We start from the raw sequence: 22,050 nt of genomic DNA, 5'->3' as shown, positions 1-22,050 counted from the left end.
CAAAAGGCAGCCATTTAAAACAAAAGAGTGCGCACTATGCAAAAGCATTACTGAACAGAAAGGGTCTGCTATCACGCTGGTGCGGGAAGCCTTCCAAAAGCTGAGTATCCATTCCTGTGTATTCCTTTCACACACATCCCACTCCAGGCCTCTAACAAACAATCTTGAGAACTCTTGCTAATCCAAATTTTAGGAATAAACATGCTGTGATGAATTTACAGCCACATCTAACTCTAAATTCAAAGACAAAATGTTCTAGCATCTCCATATCTAAAATTCTCTACACATTAAACAAACAAGCAAAACTTTTCATGGGAGAAATGAAATCCCTCTATAAACAGGTATTTTCTAACTACGACTTGCAGCATAGCCAGTAACTTGCAACAAAGATCAGTGGAAGTTTGAGTATACTAATACTTGTAATAATTCCTGTAAATACCTGTTGTAATCTACGGGGCTGAAGATAGGAAAGTTTTTTGGAATTTTATGTACATACTATCTCTTTGCAACATAGAAATTGTCCCACTAAATTCTTGTGTGAACACTTGTCTTAGCTGAGGCACATACCCAAATGCAGTATTAACCCTTAATAATGCTTTATAACATTTAAATTTAATGCTGCCTTTTTTTCTGTATTACTGTATTTTAAAGCAAAAGTTGAAACTATTGCAGTTATTTAACAGCCTGAACTATCCAAAGCCTGATATGATTCAGTTTACTTGGAAATACAGAGTAACTTGAGGGCACTTTTACCTGCAACAAAGTATGGAAGGCTTCACTTTGTACTACATGTAGGAAGTTTGCCACAATATAGGTTATGCATTCTTCTTGTAGCCTAGATGCCACCGCCAGAGCTGCCTCCGTCCACTTCACTTGGGGAAGACTGTTGATCAGCCGGTCACTTTCCATCAAAAGGAAAGCAGCATTCTTGTGGTTCTTAGAAAATAAAAGCAGAGATTAGCCTGTTGCCTAAAGAATTGCTGCTTATAAAATAGCTTCTGTTCAGTTCCTGAGTACTTATACAAGGATTCAATGATATATTCATTTCCCTTTTAAAAAATAAATTTGGCTTTTGATAATTCTGAACATTATAGGTACCTTCGAAACTAAAAGAGAAAAAAAAATAATCTGTTGCTCTGTTTTGTCTACTGAAGTTAGGCAGTAAAGTTTTCAGTAGCTTTTATTGTATTTTCCAACTGTCATTACATACATACTGCAGTCCTTAACAAAATCTCACCTGATACGATATTACTGAACAGAGAAAATCATTCTAGGTCACTGCAAGATATAATAAATCCTTTAATAAAATGCGTAAGTGAATATTTTAGGTGATTGTGGATGGTCCAGCATTCAGAATACATAAATATCCAAGCATTTTTATAGCTATGAATCCTTTTGCCTTATTTAATGGAGACATCAAATATCTGTCTTCTCATATGGAGAACTTATCTTCTTTTTTAACTGACATTTCTCTAAGAAGCACGACTGTTATGTTTATAGGTAAATTTGAAAGAAAAGAAAACCAAATTCCTAATATCTACTCCCCTGGTCAATTCTTTTGCTTCTTTCATACTTGTCTAAGCATTTGCATTGCCTCATCAACCCAGTAACCAAGGGCAACTTCTACTGGTTGATATGTGGCTTAAAATGAACTTGCAATTTATTAGGATGGATCCACATTAGGATGGATTGACAGCTCTACTCAACATAACCTAGTAGGTCACTAATAAATGATGTGGTAAGATCAGTAACAGTGGAGAAAGTAACAATTCAGATAAATATTTGACACACACACACAAAAAAACAACAACACTGTAAATTCAAATTATAACCATGTTTGGCCCATGCAGTTAAAAAGCAGTGAGGATTTTCTTCATGCATATTGCAGTTAAAGCGTAACATTTGTTATGCTGTTGAACAGCCACTGTTCAACTATGTGTTTTATTATTTTACTCAGCTGCGGGTAAAACAAGTTTGTTTATATGCATTTAAGGTAAATTAAGGATTAAGCATGTGTTTATGGTTTGATCTTGCTCCCACTGGACTCAATTGCAAGCTTTTGAAATTGTCCAAGATTCACCCCTGCTTGTAAGGCAATAAGCATTCACCCCCTTCAGACACGTCCAGTGAAACACAAAATGCTGTCATTGACATCTAATTAAACCAGCCCTTGGCAGGAGGGGCCCTATCTGAGTTTTATTTCTCTTGTTACAATGTTTCTCCTAATCATTCTAAAATGGCGTCCACTTTACTTGCCTATAAAAGTGTAAATCTCTGACATCTCATTGAGACTCCGGAGTAGTACCTGGATGGTGTTTTAAGCTGCACTCCCCTTTTAACATTGCTGTGCTTGTCACTGTGGCTGCCCAGAGATTTTCCAGTCAGCAGTCTCCTTTTCTTTGTCCCTTTTTGTCCTCTAAGGGTTGCCTGTATTTATAAGCTTTGACATTTGCAAGATTGATTAATGGCAGGCTCAAGAGTCATACTGTTTAACTCGGTGTAACTGTTAAAAAGTTCTACAACAGAGAACTTAGAGGATTGCAAAACATAGGGCAGCTCCTGCAAAATTAATGTTAGACTTTTTCTTCTTTCTCCCTCAAGCAACTTGAAGCATTTTTGCAGATTCTTAGTTTTAAAAATTCCAGTGGGAATTCCACAAGTGGACTGGGTGTCTTAAGAGCTTGGAATTAGATGATCACTCATCAGAACTGTTCTGTGGGCAGATAAGGCTTATGCAATTAGAATTGCAATTAGAAAAGTTTTCTAGGCTTCAGTCTAAAAAAGGTCTTGCAAAGACCCACCAACAAAAATCGTAACTCAGTAAAATGGGAACCAAAATACACTTCAGTCTGGACTCCAAAATGTTCTGGAGAGGCTGGGTACACAGCTGGAGCAGTACGAACTACCACAGGTTCTGTGAAAGCTGGTAGCTTCAAGATAGCTCGTGTATTTCAACACAGAATCAATACCACAAAGCTACACACATATTCTGGGAACAAATGAGTGTACTGATTTCATACAATGGCAAAACACTCCTACTATCTTAAAAGCCATAGCTACTATATTCTGTTAAAAGTTGATGCATGCTGGTAGAAGGACTGGTTATTATAGCTGTGGATACTCACAAGCTTCTCCTGGTACAGCCACATAAATCTGAAATCTTTTGTTCTTAAGGCTTTCACCTGAATACAGACTAGCAGCCACTGCTTACAGCTGACCTACTGGCCTCAGCACTTGATGGGGTAAGTACTCTCTTGATAAATCATCCAGAAAGGCTCCGATAAGCCTTCACAGCACTTTCAGCAAGGGGCAGTTCTTGGACAGAATTATTTGACAGCACATCTCTTGAGCTAAGGGGTATGTTTGTCAGCCATACCTAAGCTAGTTACCTTGGATAAGAGTAACAAGACAAGAACAACTTCAGCATGAGATACACAAGCATTCTGGAGACCGTATATACTCAGCTGTCTAGTGTATGCTAGAACCAAAATTGTCCTGTGAACATTAGCTGAGCTAGTTAGATTAAACTTTGTGCATGCCAATCCACATTAGTTGTATTTATATATACACATACATACAGTTATGCCTGACAACAGCTGTCCAGATTTATCTTTAGCTCCTTTACCTGCTCTTTATATTTCTACAGCAATTCACTCTATTTCTAGGCTAATTACTGGGCCAAATTCCTGTTAAAATAACTGATTTGAACTAGATCTGTTAAGTCAGCACTGACGATAGTTTTATACACAAAGACAATTACAAAATATTTACATTTAGGCAGATCAAAATTGGAACAATGTAAATACATGCTACAAACAATGAATTCTGAACTGTGAGGGGACCAATTCAGTACTGTCATCCGTGAAGTTGAAGATATGTATACTATACTGTTACTTTGTCTTTGAAAGATAGCTGGCATTTAAACGGATGGTTTGTGATCACTGATAGCCAGTGATCACCTGAAGTCTGGGAAAAAGAAAGGTATTATTTTCCAAATTAAAACATAGGCAAAGAGGAGAAGACAACCACAAACAATGCGCGCTGCTACCTAACATAAAATTTGATATAGCAATTTGCTGCTCCTCACTCTTTGAATATGTAATGAATGCTGTGCTGTGATGTCAGAGCTGTGTTTCATAAACTCCTTTTGTATTATTATGCTGGACTTCCATGTGATTTTCACTAGACTGTGTTCCATGAAGCATAGCAACTACATCTGCACATCAAAATCTGTTTCTTAAATTGTTATTTTAATGGGAACTTTTATGCAGTATGTATGTACTACAGATCTAAAATACTGCTGTTATTATTTCTTAAATTGCACTCTACAGCTAAATAAGCAAAAAATTTATGCCACTGTTTTTATATAAAATACACTATATACTACTCACCAAAGACTTAATCAACATAACAAGACAATTGTTCTGAAGTTCAGGAGGTAAACTGGCAAAGCTTCTCTCTGACAAGCATTTTGCAAAATGTTTTCCCACCCATCTGTTGAAAAAAAAGTCTTAAATAAGAAAGATGAAAAGTGTTCCATCTTCACTTGTTAGTGTACGTGATCCCTGTAACGTATTGTGAGGAAAAATGTTTTAAACGTGAACTGTTAATGTCAAAATAAACCCAATCTCTCAAGGGAAAATCATTTCAACAGAAAGTAGAGAAATGAAAAACATAAACCATAACTTGTTTTACTTACTTCATGCAGGCAGCATATAGGCTTTCCACTCCCAGTGAATGAGCAATAGCCATGCATTCTAGTACAGGTTGCTGTTTTCCAGGAATAGGCTGGAATTGTTATAAAATCACCACAATTATTACACATTCTGAGATGGAGAAACTGTACAGAAGTACAAAATCTACAGTTCAAACAGAGCTACTGTTAGCCGCCACAGTATTTAAGTTTGATTGCCTTAATATGGAATAGGGAAGTCATCTGTTTCCTCACAGGTCAACAAAGTAGCATTCAGCTTAATGAGCCTAATGCGTAAAAATGCTTGTCTCCAAGCTGTTGTTTGTTTTTAAACTATTTTTTATTGGAGAGAAATAGATTTGAACTATATGCCCATGAAATCTGTTACGCACATATATAGTATTTCCATATTCCTACCTCTGTTAAGAACAATTACATATGTATTAAATTATACTCAGTGTAATTTAATATGTTTAGTTCATGGGATGCAATGCTGCTTTTCATCAGTTGTGGTTTACAAGTTTCTATAAATAGGTGGATGATACCGCAGGCCTTACTCCCATCATCAATGCTACTGAATTTAACAGATTTACACATATGAATAGGTTCTGCTGACTTAAGGTAACCCTTGGACCACATGGTTGTTAAGTATCTCATCAATATGATCTGTAAGTAATAGAATCAAAATTCTTTCTCTAGGCTTTACAATTCACAAAGTAGCATGAGAACTGACATACCTTTTGGAAAAAATTGCAGTAATCTCTCTTCAAAATGTAGATAGCTACTTCTTTCAACCCATCTAGCCCATACATATCTGCAATGCCCAACATGCGACTAAAGAGAAAGCAGAAACAATAGAAATTAAAAATCATTTTGATATATACATTTTGCTTACAATTTACACACTATTTTCACCTCTTTATTCAGTCAGAAGTTACTGCAGAAAACAGATTGGTAACCAAATGTGAAACTTGCCAAAGAATAATCTTCAAACAGAAGCATGTACAGACCTAAAAATAATCTCGCAGCCACTGAGAGTGGTACCACATTTCCATATAGAAGTAAGGCTCAGCTACTGGCTGAGTTTAAAAGACTCTCAGTTCCTCTACTTTAAGAGTAACAAGTGAAAAAGATATTTGTGCCAGTGGAGTTTTGGCGTTCTGTAATTTGTCCGAGGGTTACATAAAATGTTAGCAATGACAGAGTGCCTGAGAACTGTGCCCCTTCCATATGCTAGAAAGCACAGTGAGCAAACTATTAATAATTTATATAGAAAATAAGGTATTGATTATTATCTAAATTCATTATATAAAAGTTGACATTGGGGAGCATATTGTAAACAGTTCCACATTTTTAATCTACATGTAAACTTTGACCAACAATTTCTAGCATTGAGAAGCTGTAGTTTTTCAATGTAGTTTTTCAGATGTAGGTTTTTTTTTTTTTTTTTGGCAGAGTTCAAAAGCTAGTATATAAATTATTTCAGAAAACGATTCACACATTTTAGATCTTATTTCACTAATAGAGTATTATTGTACAATAGCAACATAAAACTGGGATTAAAAACTTTAACAGAATAAAATGCCAACAATTACATTAGTTGCTATATATATCATCGTTTATGGATCTAAGACTAAATTACTTAGCCTTTGCATCAAATGCTTGTTTCAAAATACATTCCAAATAATAACTCTTACATATTTTACATGCTGTGGATGTTGTTCTGAAAGCTAAAAGGAACGTACAAGCAAAATGTACGTTATTATGGTATAAAACTCCCTCATGTTTTTCACTGTCCTCATATAATATTCCAAAAGCATCTGGCCCATCTTTTCCAGTAGCTGCTGAATAAACAGTATTTCTTCAACAGCTCTATTTCTGGATTTTCCTCAAGTATGTTTAGGTGTAATGATCATTATATTTGACATCTTTGTCTTATTTATATTCTACAAGACATTTTTTCCTTTAGACTCTTAACTGAGAAAATATAGAACAAGCACAAACTGCAATTAAAAGTAATAAAAGTTGACTTATACCCAACATCAGCTTCATCTGGGAAGTCCAGAATAGCTCCATATATAAAATGCAAGATGACACTCATTTCTATATGGCTTATGCTGAAAAAAAAAGTAAGAAAAAAAATACAAATAGAGACAAGTTCAGAACTACCACCACATTTGTTAGCCAAAATACATTAATCAGAATACATCATCCAGCCTTACCAATGGAAGGTAATGACCTGATAATCCTAAAGATCACTGCAATGTAAAATTATCTGAATTATCAACATTTTGGCTGAACTTTGTTACTCAGTAGTCCTGCTGAAATTTTTCAGTACTTTAAATCTTTGAAATTAGTCATAAGAAGACTATTACCATCTACTAGTAAGATTTGATGTAATTACCTAAATATCTAGATTACTTATGCTGATAATATGGAGAAAGGATTTTAAAAACAAATCTTCTCTAAGCCCTTTACTACTAGTAAGTCAATTACTAAGTCTGTATTTCAAAATTGTTCTATAATGTTTTTAATTCATTACTTTTACAAATCTATTTAAGCTTTTCCTGCAATAAAAATAGATTTAGTAGTTTTATGACAATGCTAGGTAGGAATGTTGCGTTTCAGAATATTTAGAAAAATTCTTTATGGCTAGATTCAGATAAAGAAATCTGGAAGTCCTTCACAGAGTTGCATTTGCATCCTTCCATCCTCCCAGCACCATTATGGGGAAAGGCACGGAATGTCTATTTTAAATGGTGTACACAATCTCCTGAAAAATACATTGATCTACTTATGTACGTACAACTCCATGTGCAATTTTTAGAGCCCACAAGGGCTATGTACAGAAGTAGAAATTAGGCATGCAGATTGAGTTGAGTTAAAACATTAGACATGTTTAAGCAACAGACATTGATGAATAAAAACAAAAGAAAAAAATTGTTGCAACACACTAAGAAGCAAAACCAACAGAGTTATCTCTGTTAGCACATGATAGCCATAAAATCACTAAGAAATTTTCCTCAGTCTTGACAGCTGTTTTCTTATGCAGAATTTTCATTATTTCAGAACATGCCATGTGTACTTTATTTATAAATGTTTAAAAAGACAGCATGGAAATCTGTACCTAGCAGAAAAATGAATCAGAAAAGGTAAAATAAATTGACATGATTCTTAATACCAGAAATTATGAGATAATGGCAATGAGAACATAATAATAAGAAGATTAAGTATCTCTTAGGAGAAATTCTTTACTGAAAAATAAGGATTAAAGTTTCTTAACCAGAAATTAACATATAAAGATATCAATTGCAGGGAGAGAATTGTAAGTATCAGAGCAATTGCTGACGATCAGCCTCTAAAGCATTCTAAGTACAGTATAAAAGCCAAACAATCAAGTAAAAATGTATTGTTTTTATGAGCATTAAAGTTATAACCAAACGAACAGATAACCTCCCTGATTTTGCAGCAGTATTATTGCACAGACAGAAAATTAAAATGATGAAAATACAAGAAAGCATCACTTGGTGAAGCAATTTTATATTAACACAAAGTAATTATACTTTGCAACACTGTAAGGTACACAGTTCTTTCTGAAGAAAGCTGAGTCAGCCAACACCACACTTAAATTAAAAAAGCTAACATGTAGAAGTAGCACTATTAGTTTGCTTTTAAAGGCAATTTAAACTATTGCAAATGTTTTTTCTGATACTAAAAAGAACTAACATGGCAGTCCCCGGGTTATCTACAAAGTCTTAACTATTTATCCTGTGCTGACAGCTCTGTTATTTTCAGCACTTACAAAGAAAGCCATTGTGAACAAGCACACTAGTCAAAATTATCTTAGTGTATGATCCTGAATTATCATTATTAAACACTATATAGGAAATATAATTGTTTATTTGTCTTTACATCAATAAAAGTACTGTACAAATAATTATGAAAATGTATTACACTTCATCCATTTCTGATGCTTTTCATGACGTCTACAACTTGAAGTCAGGAGAAGAGGTATTAAATAGACTGTGAATACTAAGATATACTCTCCAGAAAAAAAAAAAAAAAAAAAAAGGATTAGTACCCTTTTGTTGATGATAAAGACTTCTTCCCTGAGCCATCTGACAGCATTAACAAATATATTACATACACTGTTTCATACTGAAGTCAAAACGGTAGTCAGGAAATGTATCAGGCTGAACAAAAATGTCAAGGCAGATTAATCTCCAGTGCTCTATACACAGCACACTTGCTGCATATTTGCAGTGATTTTAAATCGCCTACCTTTGCTCCTGCACGACTTGCAAAGACAACACTTACCCTTGAAGAGTGATGTGCTCTTGGGAGCTTTCAGCCCAACTTCCACTCAGCATAGCAGCAAAGTAACTAGATCTGGCACATAAAATGGCCCTGAGAGAGAAAAAGTAAACATTATTCCACTAGATACAAATATTTATTATGAGACTCTTTGATAACATTGACTTAAATCTTTGCCCTTTATGCATTAGGGTGTCATCTGTATACTGCATGCCTTTTCTTCCAGTATGTTTGAAATTTTAAAATACGCTAAAGAAAAAACAAAAGCAGTACTCCAAATTTTTCTCAGCTACAGCTTTTTTCTAGTATGACTTTGACATTCACATAAAGGAAATCTATTGTCACAAGCATTTTCCTTTTATATAACATGAAATTGCAAATGTATTTCTTCTGTTTTATTTACCAAGTAACAGTAAATTGCCTTGTTTTCACAGCACCTTTTTGGCCAAATAGTTATATCCTGAACCTCCATATCAATTTCTCTTTATACTGCAAAATGTCTATTTATTAAAATGAGAAGAGAAGTATAAAGCTTCTCTTACTCAAAATTGGCTGGCTACCTACCAGCACATACTAAAAGTCAAACAAACTTAATAACAACATAATCCAACAATTTGATGTGCGTTTCCAGCACTATTTGAGAAGAGCTATCAGTTCTGTTTAGACTTACTGTCCTGTATTTTATATTCAAAAAGCCTAACTTCATAATAAAGGGGCTCATCCAATTTCCTTCTACTTCCTTCAAAGACAATAAAAAAAACCCTGACCAGTAGTATTTCTACCAGTATCAGAGTGTTCACAAAACAGATGAGAAAACCTTTGCAACAGGAGTTTCTTAAGGTGGAAGTGAAAGGGCAAAAAGGAAGCTAGTAGATGAGAACTGCTTTGTGATTTCAGCCTTCCAGATTTACACCAGTTACAGTGCTAGCTGTTACACATCTAATCTGGGCTATGGTAGCTGTAGATTATATCCTTATACATACAGTTCTTTTCTTGACACCTATTAAGCTAAAATTAGTTTGTCATGTATTTCCTGTGGCAGAAAAAGCAAAGTATTTTGTTTGGCATGAGAATACATTCTTTCACGTGGATTTGTTGGCTCTTGAAATGTTTCAGAGCACTTTCATATGTGCATAGGAAGAAGTAAAAAGGATGCTATTTATGCTCTCTTTTCTAGTTGTTCTATATTCTGGAATCTCTCATCTCTCTCTACTCCTCCCTCTTCCAGAGTCTCTCGGTATTTAAAATTAGGAACTTCTTGCACATTCCTCCAGTGATTCACCCACCAATAATAATAACGAAGCTTTTACAGAATGTTTCACATCACGGTTTAATATGGCCACACTTAAACGTGTATTATCTTACAGCTCTGAGTACGTGAAATTCAAAAATACATACCATACTATCTTGTTTTTGAAAGTTACAACACAGTATCATAGGGATGTTTGTCATTCTATTCCAAATAATTTTTAGTAATAAACAGGGCTCAATCAACTACAAAGACATAGTTAAGTGGTTATTTCCAGGATTTGTTTTAAATTAAATGGCTATTTAGCAAAATATTGACAAATACGTATTACCTAAATATATGGCATTGATAAAAATTTAACTTATGAAATATATCAAGATATCACATGAACTTGAAGTAAATTTATCTGCGCTTTCCTCCTGTCATGGTTTGTGCCACAAGTTTATTACTGAACAAGTTGTGTTGCTACACAAAACTGTAATGATACAGCACAGCACCAGTAAGACAAAACTTGGCACCTCGCTCAGAGCACTGCTCCTTACACTGTGCAAAGTCTACTGGAAGGTCATCAGACTTCACGAGAAAGTAAAGAATATGGAGATGACTGCGTGGGGGAGGGTAGGAGCTTAAACTGTCTCCAGTATGAGAATTAAAAAACCAAAAACCAACCAACCAAACAAAAACAACAACAAACTTCAAAATAGATCATACTGGTGCTTTCACAATTATTCCCAAAATTAGCTTTCCGTTATTCACTCCTACCATTCATATGTTGTGGTGTTAAAACAAGCAACTTTTGTGCCTGTTAGAACTTCCTTGTTTCCTCTATGATTTACTGCCATATTTTTTTTCTGGTTAGACTACATACATTGCTCCAGGCAGTAAGTGGCCTAAATTAAAGAAGCTCTGACAATGGAATACTTTGTCAAGTTTTCTTTTGCAATAAAGTACTTGTTTCTCAAAGTTACAGCTCTAAGAACATGCCTTCTTATAGTGTAGACCAGAATTAAAACCATGCCTAACTACACTCCATTCTCGGAGTCTAACATATATCCTAATTCTGTTATTTAAAAACAAACAAACAAACAAACAAAAAAACATAAAACAACTCCACCACCACTGTTAAGATACTTCTTCTGTAAAGATATTTATAATGCCAGTAATACAACACCCCACACTGGTTTTGTGTTGAGAAAATACTAAAAATAGTGGAGGTTTTTGATCATTTCTCTGTTATTTATATACATAAAGTAAACAAAATACAGGCTCTCCAGTTTGTGACTTCAAATTCAAACATTAAATGCAAACAGACTGATACCAAATGTACAGGGAAGACAAGAGTGATACTGCCCCTATAATTTGCTTTCCCAACCTACAGAAGTCCAAAGAGCCAAAGTTGTTAAATGGTCTTGGACTTTACACCCAATAAAGACTGATGACTTCCTGAAGACAGCTCAACAGTCTTTACATCCGCATGACTGAAGTAATCAAAGTAAAATCAGATTATGATGCACAGATTCTGAAAAGCAGAAAAAAATGAAGTAATTTCAACTCCAGAAAACTTCTACCTGTATGGTAATTTTATTCAGCACTAGTAGCCGAATAAAATAGCTGAAGTTTATGAATAGATTTTTCATTTTCTTCAGAGAGTACAGATGATTTTTAAGAAGTTAGCAAAGAAAGCCTACCTAGTATTTATACAAGAGAATATACTCATTATATGAGTTTACAATGGCAATCTTAGAAGAAAAGTTGTTTATATACCTGTGAGCTTGAAAGTTGTGGCCTTCTATGCAAATATTAATATCTGGACAACAATGCTTCTTGTAGAGCTTCATTAAGTCTTCTCCTAATACAGATGCGGCTTCTAGCTTGGAATCACCTGGAGGTGGGGAGAAGTGGCTATTTTCACTCATTCAGCGTATACTAGACTATTGTTAGGATACAAATGGAAGTATTAGTGAGAAAGAAATTTACATGGTGTCAGATTCTAACATTGCACATTCAAGGTAGATTTTTCCTTGCAAGGTTTTTCAGACCCGGCAATGGAACATGCGTTTTACTTGTCATTGTGAGCAGCGATTCAGGGAAATAACCAGTGCTTCACATTTGATATCTACAGCATAAGAGTGTTACAGGGACTGTTTTGTAAGATCATGTACCCAGTTGATTTCTTCTGCAAAGGTCTGGTACTTCAGTGTTCAAGAAAAGTTGACTTTGAAGAAGGGTAGGATCATGTAGTACTAGCAGATTAGTTGCTTGATCCTACCCTAATGTCACAGCTGCAGCAGCCAACACCTCTAGCGTGGATGCAGTCATGTGTTTCCTGGAGTTACAGACTTAGTTCACAGTTGTAGTAGGAAAGGGTCCGAAAGATTCCGTATTCGTCATGAAATAAAGCACAGTGGAACTTGTATAATTTGCTAGAAAAGGAAAGGAATGGAGAGATTGTGTTCTGTGCAAGTCCCACAAGCTCAGGACTCAAGTTTGCTGCATTACAGAGAAAAGACAGGACGCAATGACGACATACACGCCCAATGCCTGGCATGTCCTTTCAGATTTCTGCTAGACATTGGTAGGGAACTGTTCCTGCCAAACTTCTCCAGCAATTCATTTTTTCAAAGTGTGAGAGACTGAGGTATAGCAAAGAATATCCACGTAGGTTATTATAACAATAGCTTTAACCTCTTCCCTCATTTTTACATCCGTATAAATCTTTGGATAATTATTTAAAAGGAAAAAACAAACAACAATAAAACTAAGAAAAACATACCAAACCTACCTGCCATGGCTTTGTTGCTTTCTGCATCAATGGCTACTTCTGAAATTTCCTCGTCAATACAAGATACATAAGCAACTTCTTCCTGCACAGCTCCACCTGGAGCATTCTGTTCAGCTGCTGTGCTTTCGTCATCTCCAAGACAATTTACATCTGTTTGAGTGTTCTGAAGAGTAGCAATGTTGTTTTCTTGTATTAATTTGGGTTCCAGTACTTTTTTCATCATAGCCAGTTCCTCTGATTCTTGAAGATTTTTATCAGATGAATATACAAGCCTAGAAGATGACACTGAGTTTACTCATGTAATGTTTTAATTGACCAACACAAAAAGTCTAAAATGACATGTATTTTATCTAATGAAGTTCATGAACAGAAAAAAGCGGGACTGTACAGCACTTAATCATTGAAACAACAGCTCTCTCTGAAAACAAATGCATTTCTGTAATGCTTCAAAAAGCATAAACAAGCATTACAAATAAAATGTATTGCCAGGTTACAGGGAACAAAGGTTTATCTCCATCAACTTTTTCAATTAACAAAATTTTCATCTGCTCTTCATACCTCATCTACTATAATCATCACCTACTACAGGCAAAAGCAGAAGCAAATTGTGTTAGTAATAATAGATCACTGATTTTATAAATCTTAGCATGACTAAGAAAAGGCATTTGATATTTGATTGTCCTTTGTAAATCAATTTAAAAAATCAAAATACAAAGACCTTCTAACATCAAGGCTACAAATACAGAACCATAGCAAGTTTTAGAGATATATGTTTTAATTTCAGAGGAAGTGCTTGAAAGCATGAAAATGTTATCAGTTAAGATTAGCCAAAGGATTTTACTTTGCCCATACAGTAATTCCAGCTTCTCACTTTCCCATCTGTTTTACCAGCTTATTTTTGGCTCACGATCTAGAACGGCTAACAAAGCCTGCAGTCTGTGATTGCAGAGATCTCATATTTATGAAAAGATGCTCTTCTTCAGCAACTTAATGGAGCTTAAAAAAGTCAATGTGAACAGATAACATGTTTTATCAGTGGTTTCATACCAGACAGATGAAGTTAGAAGTTAGCAAAGTTTAACAGAAGGGCTACAGTTACTTTGGATTCAGTAGATATATACTTGCAGATCTGCCTCTAACTACTCATTCCATGGCAAAGAGGATTTATTGTTTATACTGGGAACAGTAATTTGAAGATGCTGTTTGAACACTGCTGTAAAGGGGCAGAGAAGAGATAAAGAGAAATCAAGAAATCTTCTTCTTCTGTAATTCCTGTATTTAAAGGATTGGGTTAGGTAGAACTTTTTTTTTTTTCTTCATGATACAGCTTCTCATTCTTAACATATTAGGTTAAATTTGTGCCAGAACTTATTTTTTTCCACCTTTCTGTTGCTGTTGCATACTTGCCATGTAAGGATGGTACAAATTGACTTTGAGGGAGAAAGAAAACTGGTTATAATAGATACACTGCTTTGCCGTTACAATAATTGTTGTAATGTTCTTGCTTTCTTTCTGCCAGTAACTGAAAAACAGTCATAGGCAATATAATAGGCTAGGCAATAAGGCAAAAACCTCTAGGGAATGCTCAGAGTATTTTCAGATAATATACATCAGAAACCTCAGGAATGTGATTCTGTTACCAGTAAGCTTAAGTTGATAAAAATGGCAACGGTTAGCACAACAAGGAAGTCTACAAATAAAACAAGTAAACTGACATGCTGTTAAACCAAAACCAAGTAACTGGTTTCTAGATCTGAAAAATTATTCTGCAATCCACTTCTTTGGTCCTTTGAGTTAAGAAGTACCTTTCCTTACTGTAGGTCACACCCATTGTCTGCAAAACTAACAAAATCCCAAACTGACATGTTCCAAACCACTAGTGACCATGGAGACAACACAAAAAAGCAGAGAGGTGGGAAAAAGGCTTTATTTTAAAAGAAATACAATAGTTAAAATTATGAGAAACCCATTTTTGTTATTTCCAAGAATACATAGTCACTGGAATTAACACTATCACCACCACACTTTACAGAAATCTGTTAGGACAGCCACTCTTACTGTCCAAGCCTAGTTGTAAACCAGCATGAAAGAACACGGGATGTAAATGTTATCCAAATCTAAAAGCATATTTTCAACTAGTTAGGCAGCAACCTTTTAAATCCTCCCCCTACTGCAGATTCTACTTTCTAAGAGAGAGTCCTTCACTGAAAGCCCATTCGGAAAAACAGTTACCAGCCTTCTTCTCCTTACCCACATTCTCCTTATTTATATATATGTGTACATATGTATGTACACATACATATTTATATATGAATACACATCATCCATGTCACTAGATAAGTGTTTTTTTTTGAGTTCTTAAATGATCAGTGTTTAGACAGACAGGATCTTGTATATGTTGTATATATGCTGAGATTTGTAGAGCATTAGAAAAGAGATGACAAAGCAGGCTTGAACAAGTCATTAATGCTACGAGAGAGGGTCATTTTTCTATCTTGATTTTTTTTCTTATCTTAAGTTCAGCTAGCAGTACAAACTGTTAATCCTAAAGTCCATCAGAAAATTCTCGATCAGAAATACTAAAGGTAGCATGAAGCTGTCAGCACAGAAGTCTGACCTGTATGAAGAGAGGTAATTCTGCTGTTTGGCAGCACATCAGTTTAATTGTCCTGGGGGGGGGGGCGGGGGGGGGGGGGAAACAAACTGCAGTAACTTTAGAATAAAGGGACAAAACAAGTAGATGCCCCAAACAGGATACTTACTTGTAATGTGGGGGATAATGCAATAAATGGACACAGATAAAACAAACGATGTTTTTCTTTTATTCCAACTTGTACAGATGTTGTGTGCCATTTTCAGTAGGACTTGGTATAGCACATACTACTAGAACTTCAAGTAGTAGCTAGATTAGCACGAAATATCTTCCGTACCTGTGTAAAATACTATATCATGCAGTTTTACTCAAACAGTAAAGCTATGTATCATCACAATGAAATGCCAAAATAAACAAGATCTGTTAACTTTTGTTGATAAAATAACACTGAGAAGATAGGAGATCTCTGAACAGTTTCCTACTCAGGGTTTAATGCATTGAAATCTCCAGCAAACACTTTTGTGCACTGCATTTAACCTTGGAGGGCTTGCTAAAATATTTCAGCAATCTACTATAGCGGTAAGTCTTTGTGATCATAAGTTCGGCATGTCACATGTGCAACCTCAGCCTACCTGAATCACGTCAAGATTCTTCCATTTCCCTTTAGATTTGCTAAAAGAACTATCTGCTTGACAGTTCTTAGCTTTTTGTAGCTGAGATGGTTATTTTAATTGAATTGATTTATCATGACAAGTATTTCAGTAACTTTCTTCTCATGAGATACATCAGCTGCTTCAGTGCCTCGTGCAGATGCCATTTCAATTTTACAGCTCTATATTAAAACTAATAATTTTAGCAGAAGAAGAATATGGCCTTTAAGCAAGCATTGTCCCAGTGAAAGGTTTCTGCCCATTTCTCATAAATTGATTTTTTTCCCTTGCGGGGGACGTGTAGATCCATGGCATTAAAATATTTTATTTTCCAAAGCAAGATACTAATGTCACATATACTGAATATACTGCTACTTGACAATTTAACTTCTCAACTTTCCCTAAGAAGTTGAGATTATATGTAAACATGGATCAAAAAAATAATAAAAGAAACTCATTGTTTCTGTGTAGGTGGAAAGGAGATAAGATTATCATTATGACTGTCTGGCATGCATTGAAAGCCTCTTTTTAGTAAAAGAGGCATGTCAGCATGGTGAAGGTTTTCTTCCCATTCCTCTCCCCCAACACTCACACAACAGGATATAGCATAAAGTCTACAAGCTTCACATAGTATCTTACGTATTTCATTCCCTCCCACCTTCCTTGCTTTAGCAAAGTTTGATTATTCTTAGTGACTAGCTTAGCTCCTGTTTATAACCACAGCAAACAAACTTTAACTGTGTATTAGTTGTATTTAAAGAACAAATATGCACAAACAAATTGTGTCGTATTTGGTACAACTGTTTTATGGAAACCTCACATGCAAGAGAAGGTCAATCTAAAAATAGAGCTAAACCATCACCTTCTGTGGTGTTGGCTTGAAGTCATGTAATTTTAGCAGGTACCCCCACCTTCTGGCTTGTTTGCTGTTCCCTGCACACAGGAAAGATTCTGACAGACACGACAACAGGGAGATTGCAAGAGGTGTGACTAAGTGACAGGTGAAACTGCAACAATGCTATTGGGCATCTGTTGCACTAATCGTAGGTAGTTGTTACAGCCTAAAATTTATTCTATAAAGGAAAGGTGAGTCTACAGAAAGATTATTGTCATCACGCTGTCTGGTAGCTCACCTTCAAGAATGTTTTTCTCTGTACTTATACTAGATGTAGCATCCTTCTACTGCCTGGTATGCAACTATACAAACATAACAAGGTCAAAGCCTTGGCTGGTCTACTTTGAATCAACTGCTGGTGCTGCACATTGATCCCTGTGGCTGTAAACGTCACAATGACAACTGTATTCCTTTGTATTCCATCCATATTTATTGCTTTTTAACTTCATCATCCTGTCATTAGGTCCTCTTCTGGCCTTCCTTAAACCACATCCCTTTAATACAAATATTGGAAGATAATGAGAGTAGTAACTAGACTTTGATTTCTAAAGCTATCTTTTCCAAACTGAAATGCCAGATTGCCATTTTTATTTTATTTATTTATTTAAACCAGTACTGAAACACTGTGACATTATTAAGCTATTCAAAATCTCAAATAAACATAAGTGTATGAAAGGAAAAAATACATATTGCACACTTTAAAGTAACACACACCAGTAAAGAAACTTTTCCTCTGGTTATATGATGTAACAGGGATATTTGTTATGATATACAATTATCCTCCCCTTTCCTACCCATAACATTTCTAATACTAGTCTAAAACAGCATGCAGATGAATATTTAAAAATACAGCAGTTAAAAATTAAAACACCAAATCAAGACTGCAACTACAGGGAAAAACGTCTAGCTCAGGCACAGAACAGCCTGAACTTCTAACTAGCCTATCAGCTGAGGAGGTGCTCATTTTGAATTTGGGCAGATTTTCCTCAGCTGGATGACAGCAGGCCCTGACATTAATAACATCTTGATGCTCAGTTTCAGACCTGCACTCCAGAGCACAGATCATCAGAATATTTACTGGGGAATAAAAACTAAGACAAACAAAAACATTTAAGAAAACAGCCCCCAGCCCCCACATGCCCATAAATACAATTTATACCCCCTTTATTTATTAGAAGCATTCATTTTGCCTTGGTAAAATAGAAACAAACAAACAAACAGAAAAAAAAAAACAACTTCCCACTACAACTCTACTGGAAGCCATTCTACCAGTATTTCAAAGTACCTAAAAGCATGGTGGCATTACAATGAATTGAGATGATTTACAGTTAAGGCTGTAGACTTGCTAAAAAAGCACTGCATATCCAAGACCAAACATTCTGTTAATGTGTGCATAGGTAGATGTTTGTGTGTGCATACACACATGTATGTGTGTGCATACTATATATGTTCTGCATACTCCTGCTTGATGATCTATAGAATTTAATCTCTCATCTAGATCCTATTTGACCATGTAGCATATATATTTTGCATACCTGTGCTTTCCTGCATTTTTAAGTGGTATGAAGTAATAAAATGTAGGTTCCAAACCTATTAAGAATACTTTCCTTTCTCATGTCTTAGCAATCTCAAGGAACAAATTCCCCTAACATGCTTTAGTTCAACAGACCATCCTCACCACAGCAAGTAGTCAACTCAAAATACAGGTTCTATATAACTTCACATACTTTCTTACCCTTCATGGGACAAAGGGTAAAAAGCAGTTTGCCTCTTAGACAGCAAGATATTAATGATCTAATGACATGTGACAAACTGCTGTCCTTCAGGTATGCTAAGTTGATCGCCTCTCAAGGCAGACTGCAGAACCCTGCTGGAGCAGTAAACTCGCGACAGTGACGTGTTTGCAGTTGCTGACCTTTTCTGGTTGCGTTTTTGAAGATTTGACAGAAAGCTATTGGAGGGCAGAGTCAATATTACATTACTGTCATATTGACAAAATGGGGGGTGAGCAGTGTCTGTAATACGGATGCTGTACTTCTGGTGACCAACAGTTTCTTCCTGGTGTCCTCAGACAGTGAGGTGTAGGGACAGAAACAAAACAGTGCTCAGCTGCTCACCTACTTCATGCTGAGGCTGTGCAGAAAGACCATGAAGTTCACCACATCCTCCTCCCTGCTCAAAAGTGCTCAGAAGTTTAGCAATAGGAGCTGCACAGCACGCAAGTAACTTGTAACTTATGTCCCTCCTGATTAAGAGGGACAGGGGCCCAAAGGAAGTAAGTCCCGCTGAGGTGCAAGCCGAATATAGCTTGTGGGAAAAAAATCCCTAAGTCCCAAAGGAAAGCTAAAAGAAAAGCTAAATGCAAACAGGAAGTGGGAATGAGATTTTTTCTACAGCTTTGATGAATGCTTCAATACTACACTAGGCTTCCACTTCTGTTTGATAGAAGAACATTATTTATAACCATAAAACCTACAACTTTTGTAGACTACAACTTTCTCTCAGGAGCTCAACCACAACAATGGGTCTTTATGAAGGTCTTTGTTACAACTCAGCATGGAGATGAAGTAGGCTTGATTCCTCTCAACCTCAAGCTGTAAATCAAGGCATTATTTTGGATTTGCTGAGATCGAAGTCATTTATATCTTAGCTGTAAGTACCATCGCTACAAGCAGAAGTCATCAGTCCAACAATGAAACTAGGCTCCTTTCAACCAGTGCTGCTTCTTTTCCTTGGTCTAAAGCCATTCGTGTCCGTCCAACTTCAGTGCTTTCTGTGACACACATTTCCACAGTGTGCTAGGTTAGAGAATTCAAAAGCTGAAGTGGCAAACAGCACTGAAGATGAAGAAAAAACAACCATCTTGTAAAATGCACTTCATATGTCGTTCATAGTATGTGTGGAGGTTGACTTTAAGGCTTGAAAGGTTTGAGAACTCTTTTCAAAAAAGAGTTTTTAAGAACTAAAAAACATTTATATTTAGATGAACTGTTTTGAATCAAAAGATGCTTTTCAAGACTTAAAAGCATACTTTTTGGAGAACCTGCAATACTCTGGAGATCATTATTTGCCTTTCAGCAAACACAAAGTTGAAAGCAAATGTTTATGAACTGTAGACATATCAAGTGCTTACCAGTAAGAAAGCAAAGGTATAATATAACAGCAGGTAATGAAATCATTATTCCCAATAATTTCCCAATTAAAAAATTAAAATATATATGTTTTTGATTTGCAGTGTCATGCTTCTGCATGGAAGTCTTCTGTACTGCCACTTACACGAATATGAAGCAAATTAATGAAATTGAACTAATGATGAATTTAAGAAAAATCTAAGACAGACCCCCTGTTTTCTTTCTCACTGCTTGGCTGATGCTCCTGCTTGAGGCTGTAGTAGGAAGCTGACAAACACACGTTTGTTCATCGGCCTGCCCAACTACAATGACTGTGTTTTAGATGCTACTCTCAGTGCAAAAGTATTCTTTCATACTTACTGCAATTTTAATATCCTGAATACATATTTTAGCCATCTGCTGCCTTTACACCTTTAAGGAAAGGATGGATGACACCAATAGGGAGAGGTCAGCCTATGTTATTTTAGGCATTAAACTCTACAACTGCAACACCTTCCCCTTCCTCTTGCCAACTCTCTAAAGCCTAGAAGCGCATGTGTTTTCGAGGCGCATCCTGATGTCTTCTAAAGTCTGACAGTGCCTATGGCTGCGCTCAGTACAGCAGCAGCCAGCACTCCAGAGGTACCTGCCTAGGGTTTAGCAGCCCCGTGAGATGCCCCATCGCTGCGAACAGCTGGCACAGGGGCAGCACACCGACCCTTGCACCAGTTGCTGCCCCGCCGTGGTACTCCTGGCTCTGGCGTCCCAGCGCGCTGTGCTGGGCCGGGCACCCCTCAGCAGTCCTTCCTTCGCTGTTTCCACCAGGCAACCCTACTCTCAGCGGTGCCAACAGCCGCAGCCGGTTTAAAGGACACATTCCGGGTTTTTGCAACTTTTCCCCCGGTCCCATTCCGAAGCCCGCCCGCACTTTACAAACCCGTGCCGAAGCGGGCAGCTACGGGAGGGCGCCCCGCAGGCTGCTGGGCAGGGGCGAGCCCCCAGCCGGCGTTCCCGCAGGCAGCACGGGGAGCCCGGCCCGCCGCGGCCGCGCACTCACCGCAGGAAGCGCCGGAGCTCGGCCGGTCCCACGCCGCGCAGCCGCAGCGCCTCCCGGGGGCTGCCCAGCGGGGCGAAGAGCCGCGGCGCCCTGGCCAGCAGCACGGCCCGGTGCGCCCGCAGCGCCGCGCCGCCCGCCCGCAGCGTCACGTCGGAGCGCGTCCCCTCCGCCAGCAGCCTGCGGGAGCGCACCCTTACCGTTAGCAGCGCCGTTAGCAGCGCCGTTACCGTCTTACCGCCGCCTCCCCACCTCGCCCCGCGCTCACCTGCCGACGTCCCGCCGCAGCTGCTCGGCCAGCGCCTCCCGCAGCCGCTGCCGCTCCGCCGCCCCCGGGCCGGGGCCCTTCGGCGCGGAGCCGCCGCCGCAACGCGCCATGTGCCGCAGGCGGGGCGGCGATCACTCACGGTGCCTCGGCTGCGCGCCCCGCGCTACTCGCGAAGGCGCCGCCAGCCCCGCGGGGTAGCCCAGGGAGCGCCGCACAGCGAGCGGGGGGAGCCCGCCGCCAATGGGAGGCGGCGGGGCCCGCCTGCCCCCGCCCTCCCCTGAGGCTGGGGCGGGGCGATGCAGAGAGGCGTGGCAGTGCAAAAGGGCGGGGCGATGCAGGAGGCGGCGCGGCCTCGCGGCCCGGCGCCCCCGCCGCGAGCATGAGCACGGCTGCTCGGTGCCCGGGCACTTCGGCTAGCTCGGCCCAGCTGGAAGCTTCGCTA

General features: G+C 37.8%; 1 protein-coding gene across 3 annotated transcripts in view; it reads right to left on the bottom strand.

The window, feature by feature from the left end:
- BTBD8 (BTB domain containing 8) overlaps positions 1-21,828 on the bottom strand; it is a 36,584-nt gene extending 14,756 nt beyond the window's left edge. Inside the window, exons 1-10 of one of the 3 annotated variants that reach the window (XM_040565390.1) lie at positions 21,609-21,828; positions 21,344-21,520; positions 13,039-13,310; positions 12,021-12,138; positions 9,011-9,100; positions 6,730-6,810; positions 5,431-5,527; positions 4,700-4,788; positions 4,392-4,494; positions 754-936 (exon numbers count right to left, since the gene is read on the bottom strand). In XM_040565390.1, the coding sequence (XP_040421324.1) occupies positions 754-936; positions 4,392-4,494; positions 4,700-4,788; positions 5,431-5,527; positions 6,730-6,810; positions 9,011-9,100; positions 12,021-12,138; positions 13,039-13,310; positions 21,344-21,520; positions 21,609-21,718 (1,320 nt within the window). In that variant the 5' untranslated portion in view covers positions 21,719-21,828. The remainder of the gene's footprint in view (positions 1-753; positions 937-4,391; positions 4,495-4,699; positions 4,789-5,430; positions 5,528-6,729; positions 6,811-9,010; positions 9,101-12,020; positions 12,139-13,038; positions 13,311-21,343; positions 21,521-21,608) is intronic. The other 2 variants (XM_040565392.1, XM_040565391.1) reach the window with 2 other exon arrangements.
- Between the last annotated feature and the right edge of the window lie 222 nt (positions 21,829-22,050).

This window comes from Cygnus olor, chromosome 8, assembly GCF_009769625.2.
Source record: "Cygnus olor isolate bCygOlo1 chromosome 8, bCygOlo1.pri.v2, whole genome shotgun sequence".
NCBI lineage: Eukaryota > Metazoa > Chordata > Aves > Anseriformes > Anatidae > Cygnus > Cygnus olor.
The sequence above is the reverse complement of the archived record's forward strand: the minus strand, read 5'-3'. Positions and strand labels throughout refer to the sequence as shown.